Source organism: Lolium perenne, chromosome 3, assembly GCF_019359855.2.
Source record: "Lolium perenne isolate Kyuss_39 chromosome 3, Kyuss_2.0, whole genome shotgun sequence".
Lineage (NCBI taxonomy): Eukaryota > Viridiplantae > Streptophyta > Magnoliopsida > Poales > Poaceae > Lolium > Lolium perenne.
This window is the reverse complement of record NC_067246.2, coordinates 93,025,169-93,044,137: the sequence shown is the minus strand read 5'-3', so window position 1 is coordinate 93,044,137 and position 18,969 is coordinate 93,025,169. Positions and strand designations below refer to the sequence as shown.

The 18,969-nt window shown below is 43.9% G+C and overlaps 2 protein-coding genes across 9 annotated transcripts; both read right to left on the bottom strand.

The window, feature by feature from the left end:
* Positions 1–4,730: 4,730 nt before the first annotated feature.
* LOC127341917 (protein DJ-1 homolog A) lies at positions 4,731–8,600 on the bottom strand. Its single transcript, XM_051367856.2, has 7 exons — positions 8,174–8,600; positions 7,846–7,995; positions 7,551–7,733; positions 6,802–6,882; positions 5,688–5,891; positions 5,462–5,602; positions 4,731–5,272 (listed from the first exon to the last, which is right to left on the bottom strand). Exons 1-7 carry the CDS (start codon positions 8,495–8,497, stop codon positions 5,072–5,074), a joined length of 1,284 nt encoding a protein of 427 aa, XP_051223816.1. The 5' UTR covers positions 8,498–8,600; the 3' UTR covers positions 4,731–5,071.
* Positions 8,601–9,053: 453 nt separating this feature from the next.
* LOC127341918 (uncharacterized) lies at positions 9,054–15,552 on the bottom strand. Of its 8 annotated transcripts, XM_071828021.1 has the most exons (13): positions 15,435–15,552; positions 15,010–15,280; positions 14,145–14,246; positions 13,618–13,707; positions 13,342–13,424; positions 13,139–13,238; positions 12,800–12,890; positions 12,083–12,186; positions 11,674–11,741; positions 11,496–11,594; positions 11,242–11,349; positions 10,448–10,576; positions 9,054–9,391 (listed from the first exon to the last, which is right to left on the bottom strand). In XM_071828021.1, exons 6-10 carry the CDS (start codon positions 13,179–13,181, stop codon positions 11,565–11,567), a joined length of 336 nt encoding a protein of 111 aa, XP_071684122.1. In that variant the 5' UTR covers positions 13,182–13,238; positions 13,342–13,424; positions 13,618–13,707; positions 14,145–14,246; positions 15,010–15,280; positions 15,435–15,552; the 3' UTR covers positions 9,054–9,391; positions 10,448–10,576; positions 11,242–11,349; positions 11,496–11,564. The 8 variants fall into 8 exon arrangements, 7 of the variants coding, with proteins under 7 accessions (XP_071684122.1, XP_071684121.1, XP_071684123.1 ...); XM_071828020.1 differs by having other exon boundaries at positions 13,618–14,246; XM_071828022.1 differs by lacking the exon at positions 13,618–13,707.
* Positions 15,553–18,969: the final 3,417 nt, after the last annotated feature.

The following is an 18,969-nucleotide window of genomic DNA, read 5'->3' as shown; positions in this document are numbered from 1 at the left end:
CGAAAATTTATTCCAGAGACGGCCTAGACTTGGGTGATATAAGATGACTAGCTAGCTCCAGTCGATCTGGTTAGGATCGAGTTGCTAGCTCCCATGTATAAGTCGGGGCTGCTCTAAGTTCAATTCACCTGTAGGAAATCCTCCGTTCATAAATAATTGTACGACAAATTTTATTAAACTTGACCAATTTTTTTGGAAAAAGTATTAATATTTATGACTCTAAATTAGTATCATTATATCCATTTTGAAATTTTGGAATGTAGATTCATAATATAGTTATTTGATATCACATATGTTGCTGCTCATTTTGTTAAAAGTTTGTCAAATTTGAAAAAATCCTAATACAAAGCTCAAAGCAAACACTAGCTTACTCAGGGGGGGGGGGGGGGGAATAGGAGGCGAAGCACATGCCATTTATCCTCTCGGTAATAAATTAACATTGGTGAGACTGGGTAGTCATCCATCTTGAAATACGTAACGTTTTCTTCTAGTTATTAGAGGTAATACAACCACTACCGGCTAGCTCACCAATCTGTGTGCTTACTATTCTGGACCCTTCCCGCTTCATTCTCTCCATCAATCAACAGACTGAGGACGAGAGAACCCAAATCGGAGCTCCTTCCCGCTCTTTCTTCTTTTTCCTCAGCCAAAAAACAAACCTGGCCTCCTCTATAAATAGAAGACCATCGTCAACAACCGCGTGCGGGGTGCGCGTGTGACTTAGACTTTTACTTGTCGAGGAGAGCAGAGCAGAGCGAGAGCGCCATGGCCGGGCAGGCGAAGAAGCTCCTCTACATGTCGAGGAGATGGAGAATAGGTGATTCTGATGTTCACATAACGCAGCAGGACTTAGCGATTCGATCCTTCAGGTAACCATCTTATTAACTACATCCACACCTTGTGCTGCTTTTCTTTTCTTGGTTCCATTTCATGAGTGGTTCCATTTCTACGTAGTTTCCTTTGCTCCGATTCCACCTTGCTTCCGCCGCCGGCACCGGCCCTCCGCGTGTCCCGGTGCGCCTCCATTGCCGCCATCGGCGAATTTCTGCTCCAGAGCTAAGCCGCACCCTCGCCAGCAGAAGACGCTCGGTGCCGAAGATGCACATCTCGCCGTCCTCCACGACGGTCTTGCAGCCTATCTCATCAAGCTGACCGATACTGATTATGTTGCTACGCAGGCGAGGAATCAGATATACCTCGGTGAGGACGCGGTGTCCCTGATCCTCATGGAGAAATCGAGGACCGATTCCCCACTCTTGAACTCGATGTTCTTGAATTCCATCGCCTGACGAACGCGCTCACCTCCCAAACTGATCATGTCCGTGGGGACAGACCGCAGAATGGCCTCCATGGCCATCCTGTCCTCGTGGTGCTCGACCATGCCGTGATCGACGGCGTCCCAGATGTACCTGGCTTCCATCATGACCTGCATCAACATAGACCAGTCGCTGTAGTTCGTCTTGGTTAGCATCGGCCACTGCGCCGATCCGGAGTCCCTGACCGTGCGCTGCACGATCGCGGGTACCACATCCCGCCCGCGGCGCACCGTGCGGCGCTGCCTGGGCGGCGGCGACCTTGACGGAGATCGCGAGTGCGCGCTGCGCGACGGCGTCCTCGGCCCGCCCGCGGCACCACTCCGCGTTCTCGCTCCATCGTTCGATCCCGCCATGGCTCCACGAAGTGCTCGTTGTGGCTCTAATATCACTTGTCGTCGCCGGACGGCGATCTGCGGCTGCTAACCTGAAACGTAGCTCAACGCTATCTGAATGTTTTGACACTTGGGAATTTTTGTGCCGCGCACACTAACTGCGGCTTTTCTTTTTTCTCATTCCTTTATATCAGGCTACATGCAAAGAGGATCAACTAGCGATCCTAAACTCACGCCACTCCCAGCACCTACCAACGTGTCATCCCACGTTGTGCTAGAGGAGGTCGTGTGCCCGGCCGGCGGCCTAGCGCACGACGCGGGCATGCTCACACACGCACACATGCAGCAGTGTACCGTACCCATGGCACGTACACGCAAAGGAAAAACAAACATGCAGCTAAACTAGCTATGACACAAGTGATCATGCTAACACCGCCGTCTCCTCGTGCGCGGCGCGCTCTGCGGTGGCGCTCCTGATCGATCAGTCCCAGCATCCACGTGGCGCGGTTCTTGGCGTCGTCCACGTCGGTCGCCGCCCCCATCTGCTCCACGAGGACGCCGGCGCAGCGCTCGTCGTCGCCGCCTGCTGCCGCGGAGGCGAGGTGGTGCGCCAGTGCGTCCCTGGCCTGCTGGGCGCGGTACGCGTGCACGGCGGCGTTGATGTCGCGGCCCGAGGCGGCGAAGCAGGCCTCCAGGCCGCGGGGGTCTGCGTCCGGGAACACGCGGCGGAAGGCGTCGAGCGGGTCGAACGGCGCCAGCACCGCCGGCGAAGGAGCCATGGAGGAGGCGGCGCAGGGCACGAAGCGACCGCGCTTGTTGGCGAGGTGGGGCGGCGCCGGGGACGGCTCGTCCAGGAATGCGGCCACGCAGCGCTTGCGGGAATCCACGGTGGCGGCCATCTCGTTGTTGGATTGGAAGGATTCGTCGAAAATGTGTACGGCAGTCTTGGGCTGGCCCCAGATACTTATGGTTGGGCGGGACGGCCGGACGAGACCGAAACGGTTTCGAACTCGCGCAGCGTTGAGTTTACGTCGTCGGTGGTCGGTGCATGGCGTGTTTTGATCTACTAGCTCAGATGCCCAATGGGATTAAGGAATTATGGGATGCATACTTGCACGCGAATTAATCCAATCTCTCTGCGCTTGGCCCTCAGCTGGGTGTTCGTCTGCACAGTACTGTCTCGCCCTCCAGTACTTCAAGTCCGGCTCTGGTTTGACCTCTCTTCCCAGGTAAGAAAACAGGGGTATCCTAATACCCTCTCCTCCGGTTTCACTCAAAATCATGTACTACATTACTGTTGAAACTTGATCAGTATCATATGTATGTGTTCCTTTGATTCTGTTCGATTCTTCATTTTGCTTCTACCAAGCAGTTCTCAATGAGAAGCAAATTGAAATCCCACCTGTTTTGATGGACGACCTACATTTGTCTCTGAACCTTTTTACTACTGCCCTTGTGATCTTGCCTATACAATTTGATGTAATGCTGATATTAATCGCTTCACCATGCTCTAAATCTCTCTCTTATTAATATCCTGATGCTTACATGGTTTGAAAGATGACACGAATCATCAGTCATTATAGACCAAGCCCACATGCCAGAACAATTTGTGAATTTTCTCATTGATGCAATAAAAAAAAGAATGGTCCAGCCGTAGAACTCCATATCACTTCTTATTGGCAACTGACAGTTGCAGACTTCAGTTGTTACAGGTAAATTATCTTCATCTCTTTCCGGTTGTGTCAATAGCTTCTACGATTCTAAATTTTCTTAATCCTTATCTGAACATTTATGATAAAAATGGAATAGATTAAAGCCAAGGCAAGATTACACATTTGCTCGGTTCAAACTCTAGAGATTAAATGGAAACCATATATTCAGAGTCATTTTGTTCGGAACTAGAAATCTGTAAAAATTGTGAATGGCAGTATATTCTATATGGTTTTATTAATTAAGACGTCCATTGCAGGCTAACTAGTTGTCACCACTTTGTTTTGTATGATGATACACACAGCCTTAGGATATGCAAAATACATGGGCATTTTAGGGACAGATGCAGTCCCAAAGATAAAACATACAACAACTTTGACTGTTACTTTTAAAAGGATATGATAGTGCACAAATAAAAGAGTATAAATTTATAAATATTTTCTTGACAAATCCAACTATACCATTTTCACTGCAAAAATCATAATAATCCTCTTACAAATTAATGGTTCGGACTGAAAAAGTTGAGGGCACGTTTCTAGGACACGATATATTTTGGAATGAAGATAGCATGTGGGGTGTTTACGACTGCTCATAGTGGAAGTAACATAGCTAGTAACATCACACATCTCAAGGCATTTTGGTGACATGGCATGCTAATAAATGAAGAAAGAGAGTGAGGTGGTAACTAGCTATGTTATCATAACATCACACACCTCAAAGCAAGATGAGTCTACAATATAATAAATGATACAATGCATGACACCATATATAAGTTACTACCCACTATGAAGGTAGTAACCTAGACTAGTAACATGGCATATGTTACTAGTCTAAGTTACTCCCCACTATGACCAGCCTAAAAGGACACCCTAACAAGACATATATTATAGAAAAATGAAACAGAGAATATTCATAGGTGGTAAATATTCAGAGATGGGGCTATTTCATGACAGATGACAGGGAGGCATGGACAGATCTTGTATCAGTGGAACTTTGTCAATCAGAATTCAGAAGGATGCTTAAAAACAGACAAACAAATTGCTCTAAAAAGGGTGAATAGAGATAAAGGGACAGAAATTTGCAATTAAAATTTCCTAGAAAGTGGGCAGGGAAGCTCCATCCATTTCATACACATGAGCTCATGACTACTAAGCTTTTCTCGAAGTGTTCTGAAATGGCAATTCCAAGCAAGAACAAGAGGCCTCCAACAACAAAGCACTTGCAGACCACAAATATAAGGCACACAGAAATAGCATGGGTTGATAAACAAGAAGAAACATATTTGTGCAAAGGTACATGCGGTTACTTAGTGCTTTTATCTGTACCCAAGGTAGATCCTCAAACAGATGAACTACAGTTGCATACACATGTGTTAACAAAACAAGAGTGCAACGCATAGCTTATTATACTTTTGTGTACAGGTTACAACTTACAACATACAGAGCAGAAAGGACAAAAGATTTCTCTCAGACCAAACAGCTTATTAACAGTTGACTGTGAGAACTCACTGCAGCTTCTCAGTGCCTCGACGAGTCTAGGAAGATAACTTCATTTGCGCATGGAAAAGATGCCGTGCATCCGCTGCTCAATTTACAGACTGTAGTTCGAGCAAATGCACAGGCAGTTCCGAGCAGCACAGGCATATGTACGTAGGAGCATCGCTAACAGGTTATCCACATGATTGCGCTACACATAACACCAGCTCCTTTGCAATCACATAAAAATCAACTCCTTCGCTATACTGAGAGCTTTCTCTCGACCAAATAGCTTATCAACAATGGCCACCGCGAACTCTGTCGCAGTCCCTGGAGCTCTGCTAGTGATAAGGTTACCATCGATCACAACCCTGTTCTCACAATGGCTCTGATCTGTAAGTAGGTGTGCCATGGGTGGGAATGCTGTCGCCTTCTTGCCCTACAATGATGGAAAATTCCTCCAAGTCAACTCAGCCTAAAAGTTAATTAATGAATTAACCTCGTAATTTTGTAGTAATGTGTTTACTGCTCTCTCTACAGGGAACAAAACGCCGTATGATCATAATGATTTATTGATGCACATGATGTGCATATTTTCATCAAGGTATACAACTATACAAGGGAGTACCTTCAATAAACCGTGAGGCTCGAGGACATGAGCTGGGGAAGCACATATTGCACCATAAGGTTTATTAGATTCTGCCTGTTTCTTTAGTAAATCAACAAGCTTCTCTGTACTAGCAAACTTTTCAGCACCCAGTAAACCACCCTGTGTGCAACAGACACCAGTGGTCAGTGAAGCACTCTCAAATGTTGCACTATACAAAAAGAAGAAGAATTCTGCAGTTGTGTACCGGCATGACAATCAGATCAAATTCCATTTTAGCAGCTTCGTCCAACATCATATCAGCTATTAGATTAAACTTGTGGCGACGGGTCACGATTTGCAACTTATCCTCAACTGACGCAACGATAACATTTGTGCCTGCTCTACGCAGGATATCTATTAAATTTAGAGCTTCCATTTCCTCTGAGCCATTAGCCACCGGCACAAGAACCTGCAGGGGATATAAGAGAAGAAACAATGATGCATGTATATTAAGCCCAACTCAGATTAAACTTCGTAATAAGAAAGTGTTAGCAGTAAAGCCTCATATCAAACTCTGCCGTATTGACTAATGTATTTACAGTGGTCCTCAACAAATACATTCTACTCCTAGCTCCTGTCCCTATTAAGTCAATTTCTCATATGAGCCAATTATTTGCAAATACATGATAATGTAGGTGTGGCATCGATTGAAGAGAAGCTAGTCCAACACCGACTAAGGTGGTTTGGGCATATCCGCGGAGGCCTGGTTCTAAATGGTAGGAAAAACATTAGGAGGGACCGAAGGCAACCAAAGTTGACATGGGAGGCGGCGGTAAAAAGGGACTTGAGGAATTCGAATGTACCTAGCTATCTAGCTCTTGATAGGACTGCGTGGAAATCAGAACCATGTGCCGGAATCTTAGTTTACTCGTACTTTGTTTACTCTTTTCTATCTTTCTCTTTTTTGTTTCCATAGATTTCTGTTCGGTTTCATACTTCCATATCTAGCCTACTCCAACTTGCTTAAGGAATATCATTGTGGTCAGTACTATTACTATTGTAGTGAGTAAGCATGATCCATGAATATCATTGTAGTTAGTACTATTATTATGTTTATGGAATATCTGAGTATGTTGTTTTATTGTCAACATAAACAAAAGGTTTGTGATCACATACATTTATTTTAAGGTCGGCATACAAGGACTGCAAGAGGATAGATAAAGCAAGTTCAGGAGAAGGTTGCAATTGGTTACTCTTGCAAAAGATTTATCAAACGTAGTACATGAAACACAGGAGTTCCTTAGGGAAGAAAGCAGAAAGCAACCCAGAAGAATGGTCGTACTTTTCTTAACACAAGTGGAATTCATTTCGTCTCATACCTGAGGTGTACCACTGCATTTCCATTTGACCGGATTAAGTTCTTCGGTGGCATATTCAGCTCTGTCTTGAGGGCCGACATACTAAATGAGGAAAAAAAATCAGAAACAACAGATAGAATAAGTTCAAGTCAGTGACATTGATGAAACATGAACGCAAAAGGTTCCATTATAGAGATACTACCGGTGAAAACTTCATGCAAATTACACAGGATCTTATTAACAGAATGGAATGGTGTTTCAGTTAGCACGTCAGATGATACCAGCCCTCTGCGGGACGGGAGTAAATATAATCCCAGCGTACCATACTTTAAATTATAGGATGAAGCAAATAAATCATTCAGATAACTGGTTCACATCAAATCGGCAAAGGTGTACATACGCAATTTCTAGCTTCTCACTAATGTGGGCATTGTTCTTTACGATACGGAATCATCTGTTCAGATTACCATGTCGAAAACAGAACATCAGTTAGCATAGCAGAGAGAAAGTCAGATGATACCAGCCCTCTGCGGGACGGGAGTAAATATAATCCCAGCGTACCATACTTTAAATTATAGGATGAAGCAAATAAATCATTCAGATAACTGGTTCACATCAAATCGGCAAAGGTGTACATACGCAATTTCTAGCTTCTCACTAATGTGGGCATTGTTCTTTACGATACGGAATCATCTGTTCAGATTACCATGTCGAAAACAGAACATCAGTTAGCATAGCAGAGAGAAAACAGACAGATGTAGGTTGCTTACCAAAGGTCCAGCAACCTCCTCCATCTTGTCTTTTCCATATAGCTGCTCCACCAAAGCAAGAGCAAACTCAATCGACGTTCCCGGACCCTGGCTAGTCACTGCATTCCTATCCACCACCACTCTTGAGCTCGCAGGGATCACGTCAGAAGGGAACTTGTCCATGAATGACGGATAGCACGTGGCCTGAAGTAACATAGAGCACGGATCTGTCAAGACGCGTGATCCATCTTTCCAGCAAAACCACCACAACTCATAACAGTCAAGATATAACTTAAATGTGGATCACTTATTTCACCTTTAGCCCTTTGAGCATGCCCCAATGGGCCAATGCCACTGCCGGGGCGGCGCAGATGGCGCCATAGAGCCCCCCTTCCTCTGCATGCTTCTTGACCATCTTCTCCAGTACTTTGCAATCTCTGAGATTAGCCGATCCCGGCATTCCCCCCTGCACCGAGTTACCAAGCGGGATCAATTACAGAGAGCAAACATTTGGAAGTTACAGAGAGCGCGAACACCAATGGAACAGTAAGGCACACACTGAGCGGTTGTTAATTGAAGAAAGAAGCAAATTTGGGGGCACGAGGAGAGTGTGGTTGGCCGGAGATGGGAAGTGGCGGACGCACCGGCAGGGCGATGAGGTCGAAGGCCTCGTCTTCGAGGTCGGCGACGCGGCCGTCGGCGACGAGCTTGACCCCGTAGGCGGCCTCCACGAGGAGGCCCTCGTCCCCGGCGGGCGCCGAGGCGACGGTCGCGACGGTGACCCGCGCGCCGGCGCGGTTGAGGACGTCGGCCGTGGCGGCCGCCTCGATGGGCTCCGTGCCGTTGGCGACCGGCAGGAGCACCCGCTTGGCCGGGGCCGGGCCGGCGGCGGCGGCGAAGGCGCGGGAGAGGAGCAGGCGGCGCCAGGAGACGGCGCGCCTCGCCAGCGAGGAAGAAGCGGCGGCCATCCGGGTCGTCGTGGGGCGCAGTGTGGGGCGGGATTCCTGCCTTGCTCGGCGGAAAGGTGGTGCGTTCTGGAAGTCTCGCGTTCTTGCTTTGCTTCTTTCCAGCGAGAGTTGTTGGTTTGGGGTTGGAGCCTTGAATTGCTGAGGTCAGGGCGGAGGCAGGCAGGTGTCAGCGAGTCTTCTCGTCGCAGTCCGTCGCTATCCATTCTCTGGATAGAGTACTACCAAGTACTAGTGGATTCTTGCTGTACTCGCTCGATTGGTACCTTGTGGATGATCATCAGTGTTAGAGCATCTACCAAGCCAAGTGCTTTAAGTTATTAAGTGCTGCTGCTTACAGAGAAAGTGTCGCGACGTCGTCGAACACCCGACTCAATTTTGTTTACTCTCTAACTGTTTTTCTTTTCTCGAAACGGAGAGCTACGGCCCGGCCACTCTGTATCGAAAGGTTGCTCACAACCATTTATTGCACTAGTGGTTGGGGCGCCTCATGGGGCGCCTCCTCACCGGTCATGTGCGCCCAAATTCACTACAATGGCAGCTGTACATTACAGTCACATGCAAAATAGAATTTAATTACAATGGTTATGTATTCAGCCAAGGTTGAAACCCCAAATTTATATTTCCATTCCGCAAAATGCAATTAGCAGGTGGATGTTAAAAGTCAAAGGCAAACCTATGGACTATGATACAACACAGCCTGACCTCAAACCGTACAAGATTGATTTACAATTTTGAAGTAAATGGCTATTCTAGTGAGATGAGTTAGACCACCACTTTCTGTTACATGTTAAGCTGCTCCTGCTGTTAGTTTATTGCCACCAACTAAATCTATGTATGATTTAATCCTTGGCACCAAATGGAGTTTCTTCCTTCAATAGAATAGTGGTTTATCATCTGAAAAATAGAAACAATAAACCACATGAATATTAGTTTTATTCAGAAGTATAAAATAATGCTCATTCTATTGCAATGCCTACTAAAATGGCATCTTACATCAAGTATTTATTCTTAGCAGGATTGGACTCCGCCTCTTATAGTACAGCAATCGGCTTCATTTATTTGAACTTAGAACGTCCGAGCGCTATTCTAGTGATACTTACCTATTTTTCTTTGTGCACAAATATTATTTGGCATGATATGGAGGTGGGTACATATATTTGTTCAAGTTTGAACGCTAGCAAATGCAACTCCCTACAGAACCTTCTCTACGACAAATTCATATCAGATTACGTATACCCTCTATCTGTATACATACACTACTCATATCGGAAACATGCGAGCAATTGTGGATAGAATTTCGCTGGGTTGTGGCCTCTTTTTCCCTCTTTGTGGTCATTTATTTTCCTTCCTCACCGAGCCAACTACACAGCGACACGTGGTCCAACGAATAGAGTTGAAGCGAGGTCAGCACTCGCCAGATGACTATCGTGGAGAGCCCTGACATAGGGCAAAGCATAGACGCACTTGCTTGTTCTCAATGATAAACAAGATGAGTAACACATCTACAATATATCCCAGCAAGAGAACATCAGTTAGTTTTCTTTGCTGACTACAAAACACAAAGTGTATAGATTTTTCTTGATCTTTGTAAAAGAAAACCTCTCGTTTATCTTATCTGCAAGATAGTTCTTAACTGCTAGCGGTCTTTAATAAATAATGTTCATTTTCATTTAGAAATGAAGGGCAAGTTAATCATGCATGTAAATGCTTTTGAAAACCTCATGAGTTTCAAGTAGCATGTTGCCTGTTAAAGTCAACTGTTGAAAAATGATTATAAGCTTTCCAAGAAAATATTAGCAGTCATTCCCTATTAAAACCAATAAACCAGAGGAAAATATAATACGTAATATCCAAAATGAAGCAGAAACACAGCTGTAAGAAAATCTTAATCGAGGTGGTTGCAAGCCAGACACACACTTTGAAATAAGTCAGTACAGTAGAAAAACTTACTTGGGGGAAAACATTAAGAGCATCAAGGCAGCAACAGCAGCATGTGTGGCAACAGCATCCAGTACATGCAGCAGCAGCAAGATTGGTCAGCCCATCCAAGATTCTGAAACCAACACCAGTAGCAGCATCCTGCAAGAGTCCATTGTGCAGTAAAAATCGGGAAATTTAAGCTGCTATCATTAGAGAAATGCATTAGAGATTGAGTCAGTTAGTAGAGGTACAGTTAGGATCCTAGTCAATTTTGTCGGTAATTGGTTCACATGTCCCTATATACAGATGGGAATTGTATCTCCTACAACTATAACAAGAATTTGTTCTCTTTTGCTCATCAAATTTCTCACTCTCTTTATGGCATTTTTTAGCTTCAGATAAGGATCAAATTATATCACCAGTCTCACAGGTACATTACTAAGCAGGTATAACTGAAGTGGAAAACGTCACATCCAAAAAGTGGGAAATGCGAAGAGCATTTAGTGAAGGGGGTAAATTATACAAAACTTGTTCAGTGAACCACTATGTAGTATGAAAATATTCTGATGGAAGGTTATATTCAGTCATATCTTATGGAGGCTTCCTATAACTGAGCAATTAACTGAAGCGATATATACACACACAATATGAATATGAACATCATTAGATTTTTCATCCAATCTGAAACCAAGAACTATACAAAAAGATAAAAACTAAATCATAACGAGAACCATGCAAATTTTACCTAGATGCAGAAGAGTGTCTACAAAAATGTTCCTAGGACAAGCGACATGTAGCTAAGAAATTATAAGGAGAGGACAAACCTAGAGATAAGGCTTGACATACACGAAAAAGCTTTTGAAGAATGGGCAATACTGCATATCCTAGAGAAGTACACAATATACAAACTACACTATTCCTTGAATGCATCCCTGCAAATGAACCAATAAAGAACATCGACCAGAAGAATATGTAAGATTGCAGAAAAAACTTCATATCTAACTCCACGATATACGAACTTTATTTCTCCTTCAATAGCTTCATGGATATGAGTTAATAAAGTGCTCCAACATCATACCTATATTGAAAGAGGATCTTTCTTTCCTTTCTCAAGCTAGATCAATTCTTTGTTCGTAGTTGCCTTCACTCACAAGCGGAAGATCCTCTCAAAAATTTCCTGCAAGTTCATTCCAAATCAAATTTGACGAGGTAAAAGAGGAGAAGAGACGCAAAGGTAATAAAGAAGATAGAGTAACCTGAAAACTGAAGCATAGGCGGATGAGGTAGGTGACAGTGTTGAGGTCATCATTCTGGATCCTACCTCCTGCATTTACCCATAAGGTTCCACCGCAACCATTACTTCATTCAAAGATAGCTCATTTTCTGTAAATTTTACACTTCATTAATGCTTCACAGCCAACATACTGAGGGACGATGCCGCACATTTTAGTATTTTAAAGGTGCTGAACAATTAGATATAACTGAAAAATATTATTTATTTGTACGGTTAATTGGCATGATATCTCAGTTTGCCTAATTATAGCGGTAGGAGCACACCCGCTCTGATGAAGTCACATATCCATCACAAAATTCTAATGAGTAGCAACAAAATGCCGCTTAAGCCAGGCACAAAAGAGAAGTGAAGAACAGAGACCGAAAACTCACCACAATGGCCACCCAATTGCAGCCATGGGCAGGGGGCGGCCACGGATAACATTTGCTCACTCACCAGGGCCGTGTGCTCATCGATGTGCGTGCATTCATGAAACCTGAAGTAAATATTTTCAGTTGTAAGAAACAAAAGAATAAATATGTAGAGGACACTACCAAACAATGTATATGCGATTCTTTGCATCCAAACAATTACTGAAACCAAAAAAAAACATGGTGTACTTTTACAACTCATTTCATTCTTTGCGTGACATCAGTTTATAGATGAATTTCCTATACAGGTTGTACCCAGTACGCAGCAGTTAAAACGCAATTTATTTATGCTAATCGGAGAGTCCACATAGGAAAATGAAATTGTAGCATAACACAATGTGCTCCAAGAGTCCAAGGAGGTCATGTGTACTTATAATACGTTTATCAGATTCAAGGCATGAAACATTTCACATGAACAGGGATCCTAACTATTAAGATTTCAGGAAGTATGGTGCCTTGTTCACCCCACTATACCAAGGTTTGAGATTTGAGAGCACAACCACCAAAGTTGCCATCACATGTAACAAATATAAATCACATCAAACTTCACAATGGTTTCCATCATATACCTTGATATAGATCAAAAGAAAAGGAGTGAAATCCATTCTCATGGTTATGATTCAGGGTTTCGCAACAGAAGAAGTAAGCAAAGGTGGGCAGGTAATCGACTGTACTCACCCAAAGACATGGGAGATGAGCAGAGTAGCTAGGAAGCTGCAGGCGAGAATCCATGGCGCCACCTTCCTGGACACGTCACCATGAACACCACGGATCCATCCTCATACAGGTTTACAATTAGCACCAAACTAAAAATAAGCACAAGTTGGTAATCTAAACAATGCAGGGGATTTATAAAATGATAAAATCAAATATTATTGTATGGTTATCTAAATAAAATAGTAAGGACAATGAATTATCTAGATGAACATTTTGCATCTGCTAACCTAATACGATGAAAAGTTAAATAAACATGCATATTAACAAATTAACTTTGCAAAAGGAGTAATCTTTACCACCTTGGGAACCATCCAAAGTTGCACATGACCGATATCCTCCTCATTCTCACACATGATCCGAGTTGTGCTCCTCAGTAATTACTCAAGTAAATATTCCAAGTCTACCAATTATTTGAAATTATTAGCGAAAGGGGATGCACTCCAAACATAGCATTACAAGTGCTAATCTTTACGGATGATGTTCTATTCAACTAAGATACTTACAGAAAAATAGGAAAAATCATCGCTTGGTTCGATCAAGAAATGCTCTCTCCCGACACATTGTTGTTTTCTTACATCAGGCAAGCCTATAACTCAAATAGAAAAACAGAAAGCCTTAGTTCATATTGGAAGACACTAAAATGAATAAGTATATCAAAATTACTCATTCCTCGTGGGAGCAAGGAGGGTCATATATCAAATTCCTTATTCAAACTATGCAGAAGTATTGCATACTCTCAAACAAAAAAAGGACCGCACGAAAAACTCTTAAGAACAAACCTTATAAAAGGCCATCGATCATACGCATAATTTCAATTGCTTCATGCACAGTCGCAGCTCCGACGGTGGTAAACAACACCACAAAATCCACTATACATAGGGGGAACATGTAAAATACCTTGGTTATGATGTTGTTGCCGTACATGTGAAAAATAGGATCAAGCTGATTTTAAGTTGTGACAAATATCCTTCATCATGGTGAATGAGAGAAACATTCCATTCAAACGAATAGATCATATCTCATCTAAAACTCTAAAACTGGCGTCTTCCAAAGAAAGAAATCTCTGATGCAAAACAACATAACTTTTAAACCAAAGCAAAATGCAAAATCAAACCAGAAACCTCTATTTGAATCAGACCTTTGTAAGGTATATACTTTACATAAATAGAGTATACCTATGCCAGGTAGCAAACAATACGTTAGCAGGAACCATAAGCAATTATCCTTTCATGCAAATCTTGTATTGCATTTAAGAGTAAATCTCTTATTACTGAAGTAATTAAATTTCTTAAAGCTAATAACATACCGAAAAGTCTGTCCAAGAATATATGCATCTTAGTTTCTCCACTGCCAAAAGATTAACCATCTAAATTGATCCTAAGCCGGTATACTTTTCAATCACATAGAGCTGCACCAAAAATAAAAATTATTTCATAATTTCAACAAGCATAATATTAGAAGAAAATCTAGCTTGCAACAGACCCTTCGCCTACGAAAGGATGTCGGAGATTTGTCTAAATTTGGATGTACCTATACACTAAAGAGCATCTAGATACTTTAAAATTTAGGAAAACTTGCAACATCCTTTTATAGACAGGAGGTAGTATCATATTTCTGGCCTCCTCGAAGGGGATAAGGGGGATGATCCATGACCTGGGGATGATACATACAAATACCAACTATAACACCCCACAACCACATCACAATAATTATATTCTATGCATCTAAAAGTATATGGAGGAAAACAGATTTGTATTGTGCGAGCACAAGCAGCCCTTGTACAGCAATGAAAGCATTCCAAAACAACACATCATTGAGCTCGTCTACGACCCCCAAATAAAACAGAATATCATCTTGTTGTATGCCACTCCACACCATACCAACCAATTAAATTATACCACCCATCAGAGAACTAAGAGCATAACAACACATCCAATCTCATCACACAATTATGTCATCACAATCAAACGAACTTAAAAAGATATAGAGTAAAAAGAGCTCAAGCCTCTGCCATCTTAAGCGCTAAAACACAATTCAAGCATGTCCAGCAGACAAGCAATCAGTCAAACGTACAGACAAGCATCAAGCATGAACCCAAGTGAAGGCATAAATTGCAAACAAGCTGACAATGAAGTAAATGCGCTGTCTAGGAGGAGTGGGGAGCATTTTACCACTGCCGACGCAAAACACCTTCAGCGGCTGCGTCCCCCCGTTACTCCTCAGCGTGGCAACGGAAGCCGCACCGCGAGACAGGATGCGTGCTGGCGGCCAGCACCGGCGGGGGGCAAGGAAAAGGGGATCCCTTTCCCAGCAGTGGGGGAGGCGGCCACACGGGTCCTGACCTTGTCGTCGCGAGGCGCTGAATCCATCCTGGCCTTCCTTTTGTCGTCCTTGGTCACCGACAGAGCAGCAGCGTATGGTCTTCACTGCTTCTCCCGCCTCCTGTGGGAAGAGAAGATGACATGGCGGCGGCCCCGTCTCTAGGGTTAGGTATGGCTGCAGGGGAGGAACGGCCTTGGGGGGAAATCACGGAGGAGCGCAAGGAGGAGCAGGAAAAGTGCCAGGGAGGAGGATGCGCGAAGGAGGAGGGGCCTACCTGCGCCGCCGCCGCCGCCTGGGTGTCCTGGACGCATTGAGCCTCTCCTCTCGAGAGCTCTCTGTCCGGGAGGGGGAGAGGAAGGGGAGTCACAAGCGGGCGAGCAAGCAGAGTCGCTAGGGTTTTCGTCGGCGCTTTTGTTTGACCAAAGGAACGTCTCAGATGGACGCGGGTTTGGTTCCCAAATCGGACGGCGCGGAGCCTTTTTTCTACCGTGGAGCGCTCTGGCATAGGGCTAGTACACACGCACTTGCTTGTTCTCAATTATACTACATGACTTCATGAGTTTAGTTTGATAACTCATGATTCATACCGGGTGTACATAAAGATCAACGAGCGAAACAAAAAAAGAAAGTGCAATTAAGCATCATGTACTCTTCTAGAAAGCCATCCTAGAAGTACATAGCTCGAGCAACCGTCTCTAGACGGCTGCATCTAGAATTCATAGACGTCTGTCGCGCCTCCGGGAAAAGATAAGATCACTCCCAGATTCAGTGTTTCAAAGGGCTCAAACTAAACCACATACGCCTAGACAAATTCGAGCTTAGTGCGTTTCTCAACACCATTTAACTAATTTCTAAATATATTTGTAACATTAGCAGGTGGAGGAATATCGAATGTAAAATATACTACTCTCCAAACTAGACGAGTAAATGGACAAGTGAAAACAAATAGTTAATAGACTCCTTGGAGTCATAAAAGACGCACTTTTTACAACCACTCCAAGTACGCCTTGCGGGGTATCTTTCGTGGTTATTACTTTCTGATGAATAAACCATATAAAAATATTTATCTTCAATGGTACTTTTAATTTCCATATATATTTTCTGAAAAAAATTATGTGTCCATTCATCATATCGTCGTAAATAGACTTAATTTGAACATGCCAGAGGTTTATCATCTTCATTCGATAAATTGACTCTCATAAACCTACAGACTAGTTGCGGCCAAGTCTCATGTTTATTTTCGGTGAGAGTTCTTCTAAATTCGATATTTAGAGAAGCTTTAGAAAATACATCAGCAAGTGAAATATTTTTTCGTCGCATGATATTTACTCCAACTGTTGAAATATTGAAATAGATAGATACATGTAGGTATGGTATGTGTGTGTTATACCAAATTACCAAACTCTCGTCTATCTCTCTGTATAGAGTTGTACTAGGAAGCAAAGGCGCGGCGGCACGCCGCTCCCGTGAGATGGTAGTGTGTAGTAGCAGTGCTATAAGTAGCCGGTGAAATTTTTGTTCGAACTTTTTTGATATTTTTTTTAAAAAAATCTGGTGGCAGGAGCATATGCTCCCATGTGCCGAATTGAGTTTTTGTGCTATAATGTTATATATTGAAAATATCTTCTAGACAATCTATTTATATTATGCAATAAAGTCGTAGAATACATATGAAAAAATCCTAAAATACATTTAGATTTGATTATTAAATCATCGGGTAGCTTTTTTTGAACTGGTGTCAGGTAATACTTGCTGCAGGATCGATGGGAGAACGTAAATTACCGTGGCATTGGCCTTTGTTAGGTGGGAGATTTGTTCCGAGTGTAATTTTGATGTTTTCTTTGAAGATGAGCAATACCTGTGTTCGTTGCGTTCCAGATGCATGGTTCCTGTTTGACTGAATGTCTTGTTGTCTTAGCTGACGGACGGTGTAGGCTTGTTGGTTCTGTCGAAATTCCGGCGTCCTCTCGGACCAATACCAATACAATTCAGATTAAGTTAGCTCCCAGGTAGTCTAGTCTAAACGGGATACAGCAAAAGGTAGATTACGTCGACTTCACATGATACATATCCGGTTGTCCTAGCTAAATAAGCAGGCAAAAAAGTAGGACAATTAGATGGGAATATTTCTGCTTCTTGGCGCATCAGTAGTGCTCGGCGTCGGAGTTCTCATCGTAGATGGCAAGATCTGGAGCGACAGACTGAAGGTTCGCCATCGTTCTTGAAGGACTCAGCGTCGTCATCGAAGGGAGATGCGGTGGCGTGCTTGCTTTCTTCTTTCTTCCTCGTCATCTTGTTTTCTTTGAAGATGCGGAATCAGCAGGAACAAAGGAAGACTCATCAATTACATACAGGCATAAAAAGAAGGGTTCGTCAGAAATTAGGAAATAAGTAAACACCACGTCAAAGAACAGACGAAGCAGTAGCAGCGCGAGCAGCCGGTCTAAGAACAACAGATCTTGAGCTAGAAGCAGCAGAACTATCCGATGGACCAACTGACGCAACAATCGGCAAATTAACACGCTGCCAATCATGAAATTGTTGGACACAACGGTTCTCAACCCAACATAAGATAGAGCATGCAGAAAAGGCATCCATGAACCATGTTCATACAGATCAAACATCCACAGGAGAAGACGCCGAAGGACCAAATTCGTTCACAAACGACTAAAGCGTAACATCTTCAAATCCAGTAAACTGAAAAAACAGAGAATATGAACCTGAGTGTAAGATATATACCAACGCTGACGGACGCAGGCTGAGATGGAAGTACGGCTGAATCAATAAAAGCAAGTCATGAGAAGAGAAAAGATAAGAAGGATGCCATCAGAGCAGCCAACCAGATGCTTGCACAGACGGACCTCTCAATGGTTTCGCCTGCCAGCATCCGTATCGGAGAACCATCCGGAACAACAAACAAAGGAAGCAGTGGGCAGAGTGAGCGAATGATGTGGTGCAAACATCAGCTGGAACGGGCTGGCGATGCAAGTTCCCGCCTTCCACGCACATCACCCCGAGACCTACCACGGCTACCACGAACACGGAGAGAGAGGTACTCGCCATTGAATTCTTCAAAGGTGGACCCAAAAGCACCTACAGAGAGCGCCAGCAAGAGGGCCGCCTACCATGCGTGCCAGCCGGACAATTGCCACAACTACCATCAGCAAGAAGCAGAATAGCACAGACACATCGGAGAACATGATGCTGCCGCAGCGAGACGGAGGGATCCGATGCCGAACAGCTGGAGGACGACCACTCATAGGGAGCGCAGCAAAACCCGACGATCTGCACCGAAAAGAAACAATGCGCCGTAAGTAAACAAACTCAACAACCAAAACAACAAATCAACTCAACAGGAGGAGATCAATTCGAGAAGGATGTCGCAAGGAGGACGGCAGGACGCACATAACGACAGGCACGTGATGTCAGAACTCAGGAATAACGATCACAACACCATCAAACTGATCGAAGCGCATATACCCAATCCAAACATAAATCAACGACATGAAACAATAAATCAAAAGAGGAGCACTGAGAAGAGAAGCCGATCCCAATGAACCTGGCAGGGCCTGCAAGAACTCCTCGGAGAAGTCAACCTAGAGAGGAAACAGGACAGGAACAAAAGGCAACGAGCACGCCAATCTTGCAGTAAGACGACGCCATGCTGCCAAAGAAAGACCCAAGGCCAACACACGGTTGCCTAGCCAAAGGAGGTCGCCGACGTCCGCTCTTGCAGGAAGGGGGTGGCAAAGACGGCGTGGGCGGCGGAGATTTGGTGGAAGACGAATGATGAAAGAAGGAGATGGAGG